The sequence below is a fragment of the Myiozetetes cayanensis genome, unplaced genomic scaffold (genome assembly GCF_022539395.1).
Source record: "Myiozetetes cayanensis isolate MyiCay16 unplaced genomic scaffold, myiCay2020 scf16, whole genome shotgun sequence".
NCBI lineage: Eukaryota > Metazoa > Chordata > Aves > Passeriformes > Tyrannidae > Myiozetetes > Myiozetetes cayanensis.
The window spans coordinates 16,666,116-16,683,263 of record NW_026087270.1 but is presented as its reverse complement, the minus strand read 5'-3'; the positions used below and the strand labels follow the sequence as shown (position 1 = coordinate 16,683,263).

Genomic DNA, 17,148 nt, shown 5'->3' with positions numbered 1-17,148 from the left:
GCCGGGACTGAGCCTTTCAGGCAGGTTGTGCTGATGCTTTGCCCAGGGGCCAAGTCCCATTTCCCACCTCCACAGCCAGACAGACTTTTGTCTGCCAGCGCAAACCCTGCTCCCTGCTCTTCTGTGAGCGTGGTGGGTTGACCCTGGCTGGACGCCAGGCATCCACCAAAGCCTCTCCATCACTCCCCTCCGCAACTGGACAGGGGGAGAGGAAAAAAAATATATAACAAAGGTTAACGAGATAAGGCACGGGAGAGACCAGCACCTGAGCACCAGCGGGTAGGTGTGGCCGGGGAAGGTTTGGGATGGCTCCCGCGGCCGCCCCGCCCCGGATCCGGCGCCGCCGGGCGCGTTTCCCGTTCCCGGGTCGCGGCCATGGCTGCGGCGGCGGCCGCGGCTCCGGGCGGGAAGGCCGAGCGGGAGCGGCGGATCCAGCCGGGCCTGGAGGCGGCCGAGCGGTGAGCGGGGCACCGGGGAGGGGGACAGCCCTACCCGCGGGGGCTCTGCGGGGTCTCGCCTGGAGGACCAGCGAGAAATAAAGGTCCTGAAGCACGTGGGAGGCTCCCAGGAGGCCAGGCACGCTCCAGCGCCGCTGTGTCCTCCCTGCGCTGCCCAGGAGGGATCCAGCACAACCTGCGTGCCCTCAGCACAGCGCCCTCGGGATGGGCCCTTGCGGAGAAGGGGTCGGATTCGGGCCGGATTCCAGCAGTCTCCTGGGTGTGTGGCTGTGTTTGGGATGCAAAAACCCCCCCGTCCCCGGGATATTGGTGCGTCGCTTATGGCTTGGCGTCTCTTCTCCCGTAGGTCTGTGTTTGTGCACAAGGATGGGTCTTCAGCCACAATCTACGTCCTGCAGCCGTGGATTGTCAGCCTCTTGTTGAAGGATGACCGGCTGGGTGACCATGAGAATTTCCTGGCTGGGCAGGTGGTGCAGGTGGGTACCGAGAGGGACTGTCCCAAAGTGCTCCAACAGCCCCTGAAATCTGAATTCACGCAAGTGCTCGGGGGTTCCCAGCTTAGTGGCTGTGGATATGCGACCCTTCCTCCTCAAGGTCCCCGATTTTAATTTTGTTTGTTTGTTTGTTTGTTTGTTTTTGAGGAGGAGCTTTGCTTTGCCCATTTCTGGCAGCTTTGACTGATTTTTCACCAGGTAGGCGTGCCCTGCTCTTGTCCAAGATGTTTGTGGGTCTCAGAGGCCATCTCTCCTAGGCTTACACTTGCAGGCTGCCTTGTCTTCCTCCTTGTCCACTTTGCATCCCACCCTTGCTTGTAACGTGCCAGTTGATGATGGAGGGTCCTGACAGTAGCACAAGGCAGAAGCGGGACCTGCTGAGGTGTCTGGAGTCTCATCTTGTCTGACAGTGACCCTTGGTGGGACTTGTTCTCCTCTTCTGGGAGAGCTTCTTCCTTAGCGGTTCAGGACATGGAGATCTAAGGCACAAAACCTGCTCCTGAAAGCTTTAGTCAGGGGACTCTGGGATGTCTGAGGCTTGATCAGAAGGAGGAAGGAAGCAGGAGGAACACAGCTGAGTGGTGTCAGTGCTGGTGTGGGCTTGGAAGGTTTGAATGAAGATGCTGTGAGACAACTGGATGCACAAGCAGGTGTTGAATGGGCCTTGTGATGGGTTACTGATGAGTGCTGGAGAAACCCAGCTACAGTGTTCTGGTTTGTGGTTCCCCCACAGCCTTTGGGTGCTATAGCAGCATCCCACCATGGACATTATCGTTTATGGCCACCTCCTGACATCTTTTGGGGAAGGAGATGTTTGAGGGAGCTCACGTCTCCTCACTAACAGGGGAAGTTAGGAAGGAAGAGGATGGGCATTGTGATTTAAATAGGAGGAGAGATGAGGTGGGGAGAAATAAGCAACACTGAGTGAGAGCCAACTCTGTGGTCCTGTTCCTCATTCCATCTGAAGACATGGAGGTGGTGGAATCACTGTTTCCCTCTCCTAAGTTCTCTCTCCCAAGCTGGAGATCTCTTGTGCCTGGGCTGATGAAGTCACCAGTGAATGAGGGAATCCCCTCTCACCCAAGGTCTCAGGGGTTGATGGGGAGAGTTCTCCCAGTGTGACCACTCTTCAGCCTGTCCCCACACCCTGGAGAACAGTTGGACCCTGGGCTCCGGCCGTGCCTTCCACCATCTGTTTCCAAACTATAACTCCCAAACCTACCCTCTTCTTCAGGTTTTTTTACCCATTCCTGAGAGCAGCCCTGCCCGCTGCTGCCACTGGTGCTGTCCTGAAGCGTGGGCTGAGCCCACTCCACCTCTGCTGCCCGCCAGGATTTACCCATAGTGACAACCACACTGTGTGTCTGAGATCACCGACCAGGCGCTTCCTGAACTCTGCCAGGCTTGGTGCCGTGACAGCTTTCCCGGCTGAGATTTCTTTTCTCCTCCTCCCCAATGTGTTGGCAGGTCCTGAGTGACTCGGCTGCTCCTGGCCAGCCTGGGGTCTTCGGGGGTGTTTCCCTGCAGGTCACCGATGGATCCCACTACGTCCGCGTGGTCGTTTCCCCCAACGCTCTGCAGATAAAGGACAAGTGGGTTCCACCATGACTCACCTGTGGCTGGGACGGCGGTTCTCCACAGCTGCTAGTGGGGCTCCTGCCTGGTCTTGTTTCAGGTTGTGTTAAGCTAAAGCAATCTCAGGGTGGGAAGTCGGTGTGAAAGAGCTGCTAGGAGAAGAAAGCTCCATCTCGGCTTGCTGGGATGGGCAGGGGGCCGTGGCAGAAGCTGTGATACCATTAGAAAGGACTGAAGAGCCCGTGGGGTTTGTGAAAGGAGCCAGAGCATTAACCCTGGGCTGCTCCTTCAGCGCTTTCCTCCATTTCCCCATTTGGACAGCCTTAAACTGGTAGGGTGCAGGTAGCAGAGCCAAGGATAAGCAGCAGGAAGGAGCTGCTCCTAGGCAGGAATTATTAAGGAATAAGAAGCCCTTGGTCCCTGCTGCTCATGCCTAGACGTGTTCCAGCGTGCCCCAGTGTGGTTGGCAGAGATGTGGGGGAAGCCCCACTGTGTGTCTGGGGAGGTCCAGCTCCATTCTTCATCTCTCCAAGGTGTTTCTGCTCTGCTCCTTTTCCAGTTCCCACGTGTGTGACAGTGCTGGCGGCCTCACCTGCAGAATTATCGTCCTGCAGAAGTACAGAGTGTGTTTTCAGGAGGAGGCCAGGCTGGTAAGTGCTCTGAGGAGTGGAAGAGGCCTGTTCCTTCACCTTGCTGTGCTGCCTGTGCTCTTGCCTGCTTCCAGCTGCTCCCAGGAGCTGAAGGCAGATGATGGGTGGGTGGCCTTTCATCTTCACCTGCAGCTCCTGGGAGGTCTGTGGCAGCTGGCCTGGGCTCTGGGGCACTGGGGTGAGCCCTGCCTGGGGATGGGGTGTGTCATCTCCCCTGGGGCCACCTTGCTGTCACTGCTGGGCAGCGGCAGAAGACCTGTGAGGGCTGGTGGCAGAGCTGCCTGCTGTCCCCTCAGGGGTTCAGAGGTGTCCCCACAGCCTCCCCTGGGCTGGCCCATCCTGGCTCTTGAGGAGCTGACACAGGAGGGTACAAACCCCCCGTTTAAGGGGGTTGTCCTTTGTGAGGGGACCCTCACTGAGGCTGGGGGGTTGGTGGCAGAGCTGGGGTGGGTGTGTGGGTGCTGGCTGGCCCTGGGGCAGAGGTGGGACTGCAGAGGTGCCTTGCAGGGTCTCTTCCCCCACAGGAGGACTGTGAGTTTTACCTCAAGGCCCAGGATTTCATCATGCTGCCCATCCAGAGGCAGAAGATAGAATCAGCCGACGGGTAAGGCCTGTGGGGGGGTCTCCTCAGGGGGGCTGCCTCGTTTTCCCAGAGCAGCACTGACCCCAGGAGTCCTGGTGTGACCTGGTTGTGGTGGGGACCTTTTGAAAGAGGGATTGTCTCCACAGTGAGGGAGAAGGAAGATGGGGATTTGGAGAGGATCAGTAACTGGCTCCTCTCTTGCTGCAGGAACCAGGAGCCTTCTGTGGTGAAGAAGATGAAGGAGCTGTGGCTGTAAGTGTGGGGCTGAGAGATGTATCCAGACACCCTGATGAGAGCACACAGGCTTGGGCCTTGGGGTTAAGGCAGTCTGGCAAGGGTTGTGGCAGCTCCTGTGACTCCCTGCCCCAGATTGTGACAGAGCTGAGTAAAAATGAGATCCTGGTGACACAGAGGGCTCTTACTCCCCAACCCCTTCCTCTGAGCTGAGAGGAAACACCCATGGGGAGCTTGTTCCTGCCAGTGGTGGGCAGCACAGCTGGGTGGGTGAGCCCTGCACAGCTCATTCCTCCCTCCACCCTTGGAGACCCAACTCTCCATCAGTCCATCTCCAGGAGTGAGGCTCCCTGATGTCTATCCCTGGGATACTGAACAGGAGCCAGTGGCCAGATCCGGCACCCAGTGGGGAATCCACAACTTCCACAAGCCTCTTCTACCAAGCCAGGGTGCTGATCTGTGACTGAGAGCTGCATGTGACTCATCCCTAACCTGGCTTTGTCTTCTCCTTGGTCACTACAGGAAGAATCCTGCTGTGAGGAACACTCCCAGCTCAGGTAAAGAGTTGTGGGGGACACACGATGCTCTGGCTGCCTGGTAGAGTCCCTGGGTTTCCTCAGCTCGGTGTGTGTTAGGCAGAGGTAGCACAAATATGGCCAGACCTCACTAGGGTATGTTGCTAAGCCCAAAGCAGGATGGGATAGTGCTGATAGCTGAAGCAGCATGGGACATGGCATGCTGTGCTCATGCTGCTGGCCCAGGAAGTGTGGAGAAAGGAAAGAGAGTTTCTAGAAGCAAAGGAAATGCAGAATTTTGGGTGTTTCCACAGATTTCAGTGCACATGACAGTCATGCAGCAAAAGCATTTTCAAGTGAGGCTTGCCAGAGTTCAGCTGTCGTCTCCACTGCTGTCTGTGTGTTCTTGTTTCAGACCCCTCCATCTCTCAGCTGATAGATGCCATAGGACACAACCAGATGGAGACTTTGAAGGAAAACGCTGAGGAATGCTTGGATTTACGGTTGCCCCCGGAGAAGCCAGAGGCGGCGACGGACGAGGTTCCTGTCACCAAGTGGGAGGCAGAGCGCAAGAAAGAGGTCAGTCTGGCTGCTGGGAGCAGCTGAGATGGGGCTGTGATGGCTCCTGGTGCTCTGGTGGGGTGGGAGAAGGAAGGGGAAGGGTGGTGGGCAGAGCTGGAGGTTTGCTGGGGAGGGAGATGGTGTTCAGCTGGCAGGTACAGGTGGGCTCCTGCACCAGGAGAGGGACTGCCCAGGAAAAACCACATAACGTGTCTCATTTCAGCAAGGTGAGGATGTTTTCATGGTCCCAGTCAACAACCTGCTGATCCCTCCTGAGGAGGAGGAAGTTGCTTGTGATTCTTCCAAGGCAGGTCAGTGCAGTGTCTGCATCTGCAGGGTACCCAGGTGGGCAGTGCAGCTCCCAGCCACACGAAACGAGGGGCTCCCTGGAGTGGGGGAGAACAGGTCCTTTGCTCTGGCTGTGCCACGTGCTGGGATGCGACCAACAGTGCCCTTTTCATTGCAGATACAAACAAAACAGCTCCTGGGAAGAGTAGTGATGACAGGACAGTGCCAGGGGACCCAAGTGTCGTATCCCAAGCCAGCTGTGAGTAGTGGGTCCTGTAGATCCTAGAATGGTTTGTGTTGGAAGGGAAGTTAAAGCCTGTCTAGTTGCAATCCCCTGCCATGGGCAGGGACACTAGACCAGGTTGCTCCAAACCCTGTGCAACCTGATCTGGAACACTTCCAGGGATGGGGCAGCCACAGCTGCTCTGGGCAGCCTGTGCCAGGGCCTCCCCACCCTCACAGGGAAGAATTTCTTTCTAATATCTAATCTAACCCTGCCTCTGTCAGTTTGAAGCCATTCCCTCGTGTCAGAAAGCTTTGCTGCAGAAGTACCTGCAGAAGCTCCATGTAGAGGAGGAGGTGAACAGAGATGCTGTCCTGGATAGTGCAGGGTGTAGGAGAAGGTCTTCCTCCCACTGCCTGCTCTTTGGGCAGTGTCTGCCTCTCCACTGCCTGCTGGCTGAGGTCTTAGAATACACCCCATTTTGGGCTGGAAAGGGTTTCAGAGCTCCTCTCGAGAGCTGTCTCTGTCTGAGACCTTGTGCACAGGGTTGGAAGTGGGCAGCTGCTTTCTTTGCCAAAATCAACCCTCCAGCCTCTTCCTTGCAGATGCTGAGTCACTAGCCTTGTCAGATAGCCTGGAGGGATCCATGGACAACCCCTGGAACAGGATCCCCCCATTGTCTTTGACCCCGAGCTCTTCAGATGGTGAGTCCCCATGTCCCAGGGCATCCAGCCTGCCTTGTTGGCAGGAGACAACTCCTCTCTTCTCATTGGGTGTAGCTCATCCTGGATGCTGGCTTGATTTGCCCTGGCCAAAAATTTAGTGCTCGATCTGCAACCAAGAGCTGCATGTGCCCCAGCCCTAGCCTGGCTTTGTTCCCGTTGCCCTGTGCCTGCATCATTCCAGCTCTGACACTCCAGCCCACCCTGCCACGCTGGGGCAGGTCCCACCACCAACCCCCTGCCCAAACTGATGACGTGTTTCCTTTTACCAGAGAAGAACTTTCCACCTGACGCTTCCCTGAAGAGCCAGAAAGATGTGGCTGATGACAGCAACACCCCTGACCTGCTAGAACTGTGTAACCAGGACTCTCCCAAGGGATTGCAACAGGGAGAGCCAGTACAGATTTCCTCTCCCTCCCTGCTCTGCTCCTACAGCAGTCCCAGTCTGGTGAAGACCAACACCAGCCAGGCAGCATCAGCTTTGGGGGCAGCCTGTGGTGCTGAAGACCCTGAGGGATCCAGGGGCTCTCAGGCCCCCCTGCCGACTCTCTCTCCAGATTTCCCTGTCTCTCCCAGCAGCAGATTGCAATCCATGCCCGACAGGATGCCTCACGGGGAGCAGGCATGCCCCAGTGGCACAGCTCTCCCTGCAGATGCGTTGAAGCCTTGTCCAGTTCATGCCAGGACACGGAACCAAGCTGCTAGGGGGGGCAAGAGGAAGCTGATGGTAGAAGATGACCAGGAGCTGCTGACCCCCCGTGGGCAGCAGCAGCCCCAAAGCACCCCAAAGGGCAGGGGGACAGGCAGGGGCAGGAGATCAGAGCTTGTGAGCCCACAGGGGGCAAAGAAGAGCAGAAAGGAGACAGGGCTGCAACGTGGAAAGGAGCTTGAGGAAGAGGAGGAGAAAGAAGAGCAAGCATCATCCTCTGCGAGCGGCCCCAGCTCCAGGCCGGAGCAGCGCAGAAGAACTCTGGAGCCGGTAGATATGAAGCAGCTGGTGGGGTTTTTGGGGCCTGGGGGGTCCCTGGGGAAGTTCTCTGTGCCCACAACCCTCATGTCTAGTCCCCTATTTTTCCTCACCAGCCTGTGGGGATGGGAAGTCTAAAGCAGGTGTCAATGTAGATGGTGGAAGATCTGGGAACACTGGGGGAAGTGTAATCATTTAGGCTGGAAAAAACCTTGTGAGATTGAGTCTAACTGTTCTCTCAGCACTGCCACGCCCACCAGTGAACCGTTGCCTCAGGTGCCACATCCACATGCCTTTAAATCCCTCCAGGGATGGTGAAGATGTGGTTGAGCCCGAGCTGTGTGGGAACTATCAATTTTTGGAGCATCTTCCAATATACCTGGGTAAAATAAGATCAGAAGAGCAGGAAACAATTGAGGGAGAGACTCCAGAGTTTTCCTAGGGCTGTTGGGCTCTCAGGGCTGTGTGTCTGGGGCAGACCTGTCTCACCCTCCCCTTTGCTTTTGCAGTATGTGAGTAAACCAGCCCAGTACCAATACGAGGCTCCAAGCCCCGAGCTCTGCCAGCAGATACAGTCTATCAGGTCAGTGCAGCCATGGACCCATGGGGGTGTCCCTTGTCCCTGCTGTGGGGTGTGAGCATCACTGCTTGCATCCCTACAGCGAGTTCCCAACCTCTGCCTTACCCCTCATCAGCCAGGTTCCCTCTCACCCCGGCTCCTCCTGTCTGGTTTCACAGGATCTCCAAGGCAATGCTGAAGTGGGCGTGCTGGGTACTGACAGAGGAGGAGGAGGAGGAGGATTCCTGAGCCCACCCCCTTCTTCATTCTGTCCTTCTTTTGCCATATCCACTAAAACACTGGGAAGAGCAGCTGGAGGGGGATGTGGGGACACCAGGACCCATGTGCCCAGGAGGAGGACCACTGAGGGGGTTGGCCTGGCTGCAAAGACCCTGGCTCCAGGGATGCTGGGACATGACCTGTTGAAAGCCAGCACCCTCAGCACCAAGAGGGGAAAAAAATCCATGCAGGAATTTCCTGCATGCGAGCTGGTATCCCTCTCCCTCCTTGCCATCCTTTCCAAATGCCTTGGCCCAGTGAGCAGGGATGAGAGGTGACCCAGTGCCACTGTAGCAGCGATGGCAGAGGCCTGACAACCTGATCCCCTCTCTGAAGGTGCCCCAGGACTTTGGATGTTTTATTGATTAGTTTGGGTAGGGTCCTGCACCGTTTGTTACAAAAAAATATCCCGCAGGGTTATGCTGTAGAAATTAAAAATAAAAATTGTATATTTTTTAAATACACGGCTCTTGTATTAAAAAAAAAAAAAAAAAAAAAAAAAGGAAAAAAAAAAAGAAATAAAACCAAAACAAGCATCTTGCTTTGTCGTAAACATCTGTGTAAGGAACGCGTTTGGTCCGGAGCGAAGGGCGACACAGGAGAAAGCCACTGGGGTGTCGGGATGGCGCTGGTGCCGTCGGGGAGCTGCAGGGCTGGAGCTGCGTGCTGGAATGCTGGGGGTCGTGGTCCCGCTGATGGAAGCCTCTTGCGGGGGCTGGAGAGAGCGGTACCCCATGGGGCGAGGAGCTGGAGTGGTGAAAGCGCCTTGGGAACACTTCCTAAAAATAGCTGGCTGCCGAAAATCACCGGCTCTCCCCCCGCTCTGCAGCCCACGACACTGCTCGGTGCATCCTGCAGGCTCTGGCACGGTCCCTGGGCATCCTGGGTGATGCTGGGCTGGCTCGTCCCCGTGGCACAAGTTGGGCGATGCCATCGTTGGCACATCCACGCCAGCCCGGTGCCCCGTCTCTCCGCACCCCAGCTGCCAAGCACCCCGGCACCGTGCACTTGCTTGCAGGGTTTTATCGGGAACAGTGTGGTGTCATGCAGGGGCTTCACTGTCCCAGGGCCGGCTCCTCCCGGCCCGGCACCGGGCGTCTTTGGTCTACGGCAGCTGAGTCTTGTGCATTCCCAACAGTTTGTGCCAGGGCTTGTGGCCGCTCACCGTCAGTGCCTGTGCCAGCCTGCGGCTCCTCCGGCCCGGCACAGGGCCAGTCCTGCGGCGTGGCACCTGGAGAGGTCACAGCTGTGAGCGTGGCGGGACCCTCGGCACCCCAACGCCTGCTTTAGCACCGTGTCTCACCTTCAGCATCCGAGGACGGTCCGGGCTCCCCCTCCATCTCTGAGAGGGACTCGTGCTTGGCCCTGTGCCTGAGCACAGGCGACCGCCGCAGGCGCAGGGGAACGGTGCCCACTGGGGAAACACAACCCAGCCCCATGTTGTGGTGGGGTGCAGCAGCCTGGCTCCTGCCAGAACTGATCTCGTTGCCAAGTTCCCCTTGGGAACTTCCCAGTGTGGCCGTGCCATTGTCTCTCACCCTGGCACCACAGGCTGCCACCCACCAGCCGGGACCGGCAGCACCACCACCCACATGGAATGCCACCGCCCACCTCTGCTTGTGTTGGATGCAAGGGGAGTTTTGGGGGTCCCACTCCCACCCCAACTTACTTCCCAGCTCTGCCGGGCACTCGGGGTCCCTGAGCTGCTCCTCGTGGACGGACAGAGCTCGGCGGCCGGTCCCCCGTGGCGCTGCCAGCCGTGCCATCAGCCGGTTGTCTGGGAAAGCGGGGAGGTGCCGTTGTGGGGGAGCCTGCAGCCCCCCGGCTTCCTCGCAGCCCCCATCAGCCCCCAGCGCTGGTGGCTTGGCTCCCTGCTGCCCTCACTTCCCAAGAACAGGCCAGCAGTGGGATGAGGGACCCTCACGGGGCAGCTCATGCATCCCTACCTTCAGTGTCGGGCGGTGCAGGCAGGGTGGGCAGGGGGCTGCCAGCACCCACCTCCCCACCGTGGCTGACCCTCCGCGGCAGCGCCGCCGGCACGCTCCTGCCCAGCCGTGGCAGGCTGCTGCTCCAGCCCTCCCGGCCCCCGGCTCCAGCAGCCCGCTGGGCTCGGGCAGGATGAAGGAGTGCCGGGGCTGGTCGGAGCTGGTGCCCAGCGGCTCAGCCGGCAGCTGCCTCCCCAGGGCTTTCCAGGCTGGCCGGGGCTCGGCGCTGGGCTCCATCGCAGCGGCCGGGCTGCGGAAGGGTGCGTCTGTGGGGCAGGCAGGAGGGAGCTGTGAGTGTCCAGAAGTGTAGGCTGGTGCTGGGAACCAGCCTGCAGCCAGCCCAGGGGCTGGGCAATGGGCTGGGTGTCCATCCACCCTCACCAGGGATGGGCGCCCGTGGGTGCAGGGCACCCTCCGGAGGGTGGGACCCTGCCCAGGTGCCTGTGCCCACCAGTCTCTCTTGGCTCCAATCCCCATGCTTGGTGCTAGGAGAGATAACAAAGCCCTCTGCCCTGGGGGCTGGTGTGACCCCCCTGGCACCCACTGGTGACCCACCTGTGGACACGGAGTGTGTGCGGGCCTTCAGAGATGGGGGGGAGTCCGCAGAGCTGTCCACGATGTCCCCTGCAAGCACAGGCCACTGGTGAGCTGGGGCCTGCCCTGTGCCACCAGCACCCAGCACAGGCAGGATGTGGTGGGACCCACAGCTGGGAGCCCAAGAGGGCCTCATCATGCCCACCCATGGGTGCCCAGCTGGGTGGGGGTCAGGGTGGGGAGGGTGCAGCCCCTCACCGTCTGAGCCGGCTTTCTTGATCTCGCTGTCTTTGTTCTGCAAGGGGAAAGAAACCTTGTAAGGGGGATGTCAGGGTGGCAGCACCCATGGAGTGGTTGCAAGGGGTGGGTGCATGCCAGAGGAGGGACAGACAGACAGACACCATGCAGCGCATAGGAACCTCCATATCCAGTCTCCTTGCAGAGGGCTAGGTGACAGGGCAGAGGCCATGGGCAGTGGCAGCACAGAGCTGTCACCCTCCCCACCCCGTGGACCACCATCTCCACCCACCCCAGGGGTGCAGGATCCATCCTGAAAATGGAGCCACTCCCCACCTGCAGCTTCTTGCTCTCAGCAGCCGGGCCCTTGGTGACGCCGATGCGGTGGAGCATGACCTGCACGCGCTGCTCGAAGGAGCTGGACAGCTCCCCCTCGCTCTTCTCCAGGTGCCTCTTCTGCAGGAGAGACACAGCCCTGCCAGGGACACGGACCCGCCACAGCACCTACAGCACCCACCTGCCCGCCTGGGGAGCACCCAGGTCCCCAACCTCGAGTGTGCCACCGGGAGATGGTGACACGGACATGACCCAGTGGGGACATCCCCAGCCATTGCTCCGGTGTCCCGGCATTCCCTGGTGACCCCACCACCAGCACCCATGGGTGGGAGCAGCGTGCACTGGGAGAGCCCAAGAGCAGCGGTGGCTCGGTGACCGTGACAGTGCTCACCTTGTCATGCCTGACCCCCAGCGCATCCTCGTCCTCCCCCGACAGCAAGATGAGTGACTGGGATTTGCCCTCCCGAGAGTACTTGGGCCGGATCCTTCGGGCGGAGTCGGGGGTCTGGCAGTGCTCGGGCTCTCCCTGGGGCTCGGCGAGTCCCCCCTCCTCTGATTTACTCAGGGGCTTCCCCGCCTCGCCCGCCTTGCTGGGGGCTCGTAAAATGTCACTGAGCATTGAGCGCCTGCTCCTGGGGGCAGCGGGGCCACCCTCGGGCTCCTTCTCACACCTTGAGCCCCGGCTGGATTTGGGTTTCTTGAAGGCAAAAAAATTCCCGATTTTCTTCTTGAGGGTGCGGGAGCCGGAGGGAGCCAGAGGGGCTGATCCTGGGCAGGTCTCCGGAGCCGCAGGGCTGGGGAGAGAGGAAGCATTGGGAAAGGTGAGCTGCAGGCTGCTGAGGGACAAGGGATCAGCTTTTTCCCCCCACCCACCTCAAAGGGATGGATCCAGAGACCATCTCACCCCACCTGAGATGACAGTATCCTGGCAAGGGCACCCACTCCCAGTGCAGGACAGACCTCATGGCCACCTCCTGCACCCCATGGCTGCTGTCCCAGTCCTCTCCCCTCAAAGCCTTGCCCTGAGCAATGCCCCCGGGGGTGCTGCTTTCCCCAGCATTCCTTTGGCACTGGGACCAGCAGCATTTGCAGGAGATGGGTGTGTGCCAGGGTGCTGGGCAGGTGAGGGGCCCTGGGACCCCCCAGGCTTACGGCAGTGCTTCTGTGATGAGCCTCTTGGCAAAGAAGTCCTCCAGCCCCTCGTCCACGCGGGTGATGCTCCTGTCCTCGCTGTTCTCGCAGGCCACGGGCTGCACCTGGGAGCAACCACGGCTGTGAGCCCAGTGTGGGGCAAAGGTACCCCCAGGCACTAAGAGGTGTCACCCAGGCCTGCACACCAACAAGTGAGTGCCAATGCAACAGAGGTGCTGGCACCCTCCGTCTCGTACCCAGCATGAAAGCCAGACCACAGTGTTATCAGCTGCATCCCGGCTCTAATCCTGCTGCATCCCTTGAGCATTGGGAGGCTCCAGCCAGTCCCAGGCTCCTGCCAGCCCCTCAACCCCCTGGGTGCCACATGTGGGGTTCCCCAGCACAGTGGCTGGGTATGGCACCCATAACTCACTGTGTGTTACACACAGGTGAGGTGGTTCTGACCCTCCTGGGTGACACACAATGGCAAATCCTGCCAAAGCCCTCCTAGAGCTGGGCCAGGCCTCTGACCCCGCTGGCCCTGTGGGAGAAGCCTTTGACAGGGATGCTTCCTCCGTTTGAGCTCCAAGGAGGGGACCCCACACTCCTGGTGGGTGATGGAGCAGGTGACCTGTGTGGGGGGCCCACATCTGTATCCCTCAGAGGCTTCAGCTCCAGCATTGGAGCATCACCACAGCCTGCATGAAGGCTTCTCATTCCATCCCCATGGCCAAACGGTCCACGCCACGGCCAAGCCTTCCTCCATGGCACCTTCCTCTCCCTGGCATGTGGCACCGCATCAGTGGCTTCCTATCGATGAGAGGGAGGCGCTTCCCCATCGGTGACATTTCAATCCATAATGACTTTTCATTACGGCTGGATTGATGCCGTTCAGGAGCCGTTCCAGCCATCTGAGATCTGCTCTCCCTGTCACATCACATCCATCAGAGCCCGTCCTTGCTCGAGCCTTGGCCCACCCTGGATGCCAGGCGTGCCCGTCCCGCTGCAGGGTGATGGTCCCCCAGCCCTGCCTGGCCCTGCCAGCCTCCAGCGCCCACCCTGCCCGTGGGACACAGCTCCTGCCTCTCACAGCACTGATCCCACCACGATCCAAGGGCAAGCACCGCTGTGGCCATGCAAGCCAGGGCTCTCCAGCAGGTGAAAGGATCCAGCTGCATCACGGTGGCACGGGGACAAGGTGATGCCAGCAGGATCCAGCCCCAGGCACAGTGACAGAGCTGGACTTACCACCGACTGCACCCAAAAGTTACTTTTCCTAGGGGAAGGGGGGTGTAAAGGCAGGATCCCCATCCACTCGCCTGTTGGATGGGGGGGGGCACAGCAAAACCCACCCCGCCACAGCTGGCACAGCCCCAGCAGCATCACTGGGAGCCGTGGCGGCCACCGGTGCTTCAGGGACGATGGGTTTTGGATGAGGGGGAGCAAACTGAGCGCAGGAGGAGGGAGGCAGCCGGAGCCATTGCCGAACGCATCGCCGGCCCTCTGCGCCCGAACTCTGCGGGTTTTTTCGTTCCTCCCTGCCTCCTTGCCGGCTCCCACCGCTGAGCAGGAAAGGGGATGGATGATTCCCCTCGCGCCCCCCTCCCCCCCAGCCCCCTTGCCCACCCTTTGGGGCTGCCTCCCTCCGAGGAGGAGGCTCCGGCAGCAGCTGAAATGCGGGATAATAAAACCAACGCGTCTCCGCGCATCTCATTTTCCTGCCTTGCAACAAATACTGACCGCAATAATTCACCCAAGAGGAAAAAAAAAAAACCGTGAAAACCACACCAAATACACCCCCTCCCCTTGCCAGCCGCCCCCCCCCTTACATTGGGCTTGCTGGGCGGCTGCTTGTGCCGGCGGTTGGGCCGGGGCCTGGCTTTGGTGCAATGCTCCAGCTTCTCGCCGGCGGTCGGCAGGTCCATAAGGATTCCGGTGGCGGTGGCAGGCTGCGTGGCGGGGAGCGAGCCGCTCGCAGGCTCAGCATCCTTTGTGGAGGCAGGGCGTGCCGGCGGCGCGGCGGGGCTGAGTGACGGCGGCGCCCGGTGAGCTCGGAGCCCGCTGGCGTCTCGACCCGCCGCCGGCTCCAGCTCCGAGACACCTACGAGAGGCGAGAGGGTCCCTGTTGACGCCCGGCCTCGCCAGGCCTCCCCATCATCATTATCATCATCATCATCATCATCGCCGACGCCGTCACCTTCGCCCACGCGTGGAGGGTCAGCGGGGCGCTGCCTCCGCCGCGGGGAGGGGAGCGTGGCCGTGCCCGCCGGGAGCGCGCGTGGCGGCTTTGCGGCGCAGCCCGGGATGGATCCTGCCACCGCCGCTGGAGGTTTGCGTGCGGGGGATGCTGGGGGGGATGCGGGGAGATGCTCAGGCAGGGACGGAGCCGAGCCCCGCAGCCGAAACCTGCAGCAGGCAGCAGTGGCACGGAAGGAGCTCTGCCAGCGCTGGTCCGACGAGCAGCACCCACAAACACACCCGGTTTTGCCCTGCAGGCACCTTCTCACCCCCCACGTATTCCCTGGGATGGGGGTCAGGGTGCTGTGGGGTTCAAGGACACCAGGAGTCACCTGGGGACACCGGGGTGCTGGCCACTGGAGTCTGGCACAAGCTCTGCTTTAGCCAAAGCACCGAAAAGCAGAAGTTGCCCATCAGCTGCTCATTGCCTGTGCCTGTGCCCCCCCTGTGCCCTCCTCCCCTTCCTAGGCATGCAGGGCTCTAGGGGCAACACCAGCAGCAAGGAGAACCTGTCTTCTCCCCAAGTTTGTTGGGTGAGTGGATGGGTGGGTGACGCCCATGCCCAGGGTGGTCCCTGGGATGGCTGTGGGAGATGCCATGGCTTCCACAGTCACAGACAAACCTCCCACCCCTGCCTGGCTACGTGAGGAGACAGCTCAGGGCATTTACCCACCGCCCAAGGGCACTGAGCCAGCTGACCTCTCCAAACCAGCACAAGAGCAAGGTCAAGGTGAGCTTTCCCCACAGACCCCAACCACAGCACCAGGAGAGGCTCTCTGAAGGGTCCAGCTCCTGCTGCCCACAGCCTGTGGCACCACCACGGAGGGCTCTGCCCACCAGCCCCCCAAGCAGTTGCTGCGAGCCCCCCTCCCCTGCCATGCCCCAGCTGAGCCGCAGCGGGGGGACAGTTCCACGGTGACCTTACTTCTCACGCTTGGCGTGGGCCGAATGCTCCTGAAATGCTTGTTTTTCCTCCGCAGGGCCATCTTGTACTGCAGGGAGAGAGGGACGGTGGCAGCTTCGGTGTGGACAGGCTGGTCGTGCTGAGTGGCATCCCGTGGCAGCCAGAGCCAGCCAGGCTTTGCCAGGTGATGGGTGCTATCATCCCCAGACCCTCAGGAGTGCGCTCCCTGATCTTGTCCCAGCTCCAGAACCCCCCATGACGATGGATTGAACACATCCCCATCCAGGACCCCACAGCACGAGGGATCCCAGGTCCCACAGCAACAACAGCCAGAGGGAGAGGGTGCAAACAGCCAGGACTGGCTGGGGACCAATACAAGGACAAACTCCCGGTGCCAGCAGCATGGCCTGGCAGGCTAATGGTCCCGTTTCCCAGCACTAATTGCCTTAGCACTGCCCTGGGGGGGGGTGCTGGGAGGTTCGTGCACCCGGAGAGGCTGCGGCGCTAAGCCCGGCATCATCCAGTAAGGCGGATAAAGGGTGGTTACAGCGCGGGCATCACGCGGCACCGCTGGGTTTGGACCCTACCTCCTCTGCGGCGAGGTCCAGAGGATTCTTGCCCCTCGCCAGCGCGGCGGCATCGTCCTCAGCCGACTCCGGCAGCAGCACCAGGAGGTCGAGCCCCTGCTTGGAGAGGCTCTCTGCCTAAAACCATTAGGAAGCGCTTAAATTATCCCAGGGGCTGAAGCGCGCCTGGCTGCCCTGTGTGCTCCGGGCTGCTCCGCTCCCTACCCACGGCTGGGATTTGTGAGCGGATTTAGGCCTGATTAGCCGGCTGCCAGCCCCGGCACAGCTGCCCCACGCCTTCCCCAGTGCACGAGTGGCCGGGCCCAGCCTCGCCCCAGCACCCCCCACCACACGGCAGCAGCTCCAGGACTTTGCTCAGGGCGTTAATGTTGCTGTGACCACACCAGGAGGGGATTACCTGGGAGGAAAACCAGCCTGGGTGGAAGTCGTCCTGCTTCTCAGACTGCAGATCCCTGGTCACAGTGTTGGCTGGTGCCCGGGCAATGCTGGGTACCCCTATCCCACATCCCAGCCCCACATCCCTATCCCGCAGGTGCTGGTGCCCCTGGCACTCACCAGTTTGCACTGGGCGATGGTCAGGTCTCCCAGCACAGCATCCACGATGCAGTCGGCTGCAGCAGCTGTGATGGACAGCTTGATTTCACTGGGAGCAGAAGGAAGGAAGGGTGTCAGGGCCAGCACCCACCCCCTGCAAGCCATGGAGCCAGCCCCCTTGCTGAGGAGATGGATACTTGGCTGTGGCACCCAGGACATGCATGCTGCCAGAGCAGGAATGGCAACAGGTGCTGGCTGGGATGGAGAATGCCAAGTGCATTCCCACATGGATGGTTGGGGCTCCCCTCTGCCATCCATGGGGATGTACCTGCAGGAACATTATCCCATGGAAACCCCCAGCTTCCCAGGGACAAACCTGAACTAGACCCAAGCAGGAAGCAAAGCCACGGCTGGGAAAACCCAGCAACAGGACCCAGCACATCACCACCACAACGTGGGGAGAGGGGAAGTTGGTAGGGAGCCCCCAAAATCCTCCTCTGGCCCCAAGAGTGAGTGACAGCTGCTGAGCTAGGAGGAAGAATGGCACATCACCC

The 17,148-nt window shown here is 60.3% G+C and overlaps 2 protein-coding genes across 11 annotated transcripts in view; one reads left to right on the top strand and one right to left on the bottom strand.

Moving 5' to 3' along the window:
* The first annotated feature begins 356 nt into the window (after positions 1-356).
* LOC126637878 (uncharacterized) lies at positions 357-8,568 on the top strand. 10 transcript variants are annotated; one of them, XM_050311401.1, is made up of 14 exons: positions 363-458; positions 805-934; positions 2,420-2,544; positions 3,087-3,177; positions 3,705-3,781; positions 3,968-4,012; positions 4,517-4,551; positions 4,925-5,088; positions 5,294-5,381; positions 5,537-5,617; positions 6,187-6,285; positions 6,576-7,282; positions 7,780-7,853; positions 8,009-8,568. In XM_050311401.1, the coding sequence occupies exons 1-14, from the start codon at positions 376-378 to the stop codon at positions 8,076-8,078; spliced, it is 1,869 nt and encodes a 622-aa protein (XP_050167358.1). In that variant the 5' UTR covers positions 363-375; the 3' UTR covers positions 8,079-8,568. The 10 variants fall into 10 exon arrangements, with proteins under 10 accessions (XP_050167366.1, XP_050167358.1, XP_050167357.1 ...); XM_050311400.1 differs by having other exon boundaries at positions 3,702-3,781; XM_050311404.1 differs by having other exon boundaries at positions 440-458; positions 805-1,150; positions 2,420-2,627; positions 3,702-3,781.
* CARMIL2 (capping protein regulator and myosin 1 linker 2) overlaps positions 8,568-17,148 on the bottom strand; it is a 22,177-nt gene continuing 13,596 nt past the window's right edge. The window contains 14 exon segments of the mRNA XM_050311399.1: positions 8,568-9,339; positions 9,412-9,522; positions 9,778-9,885; positions 10,055-10,195; positions 10,198-10,440; positions 10,649-10,717; positions 10,886-10,922; positions 11,201-11,320; positions 11,592-11,994; positions 12,353-12,456; positions 14,161-14,432; positions 15,495-15,561; positions 16,061-16,177; positions 16,616-16,703. Of these exon segments, the coding sequence (XP_050167356.1) occupies positions 9,164-9,339; positions 9,412-9,522; positions 9,778-9,885; positions 10,055-10,195; positions 10,198-10,440; positions 10,649-10,717; positions 10,886-10,922; positions 11,201-11,320; positions 11,592-11,994; positions 12,353-12,456; positions 14,161-14,432; positions 15,495-15,561; positions 16,061-16,177; positions 16,616-16,703 (2,056 nt within the window). The 3' untranslated portion in view covers positions 8,568-9,163.

Bases quoted from the DNA above. Each gene is read 5' to 3' on its own strand.
- LOC126637878 (XM_050311400.1), top strand. From the start codon at position 376: ATGGCTGCGGCGGCGGCCGCGGCTCCGGGCGGGAAGGCCGAGCGGGAG. The intron at 935-2,419 runs GTGGGTACCGAG...ATGTGTTGGCAG, and splicing joins TGGCTGGGCAGGTGGTGCAG to GTCCTGAGTGACTCGGCTGC. The intron at 2,545-3,086 runs GTGGGTTCCACC...CTCCTTTTCCAG, and splicing joins GCTCTGCAGATAAAGGACAA to TTCCCACGTGTGTGACAGTG.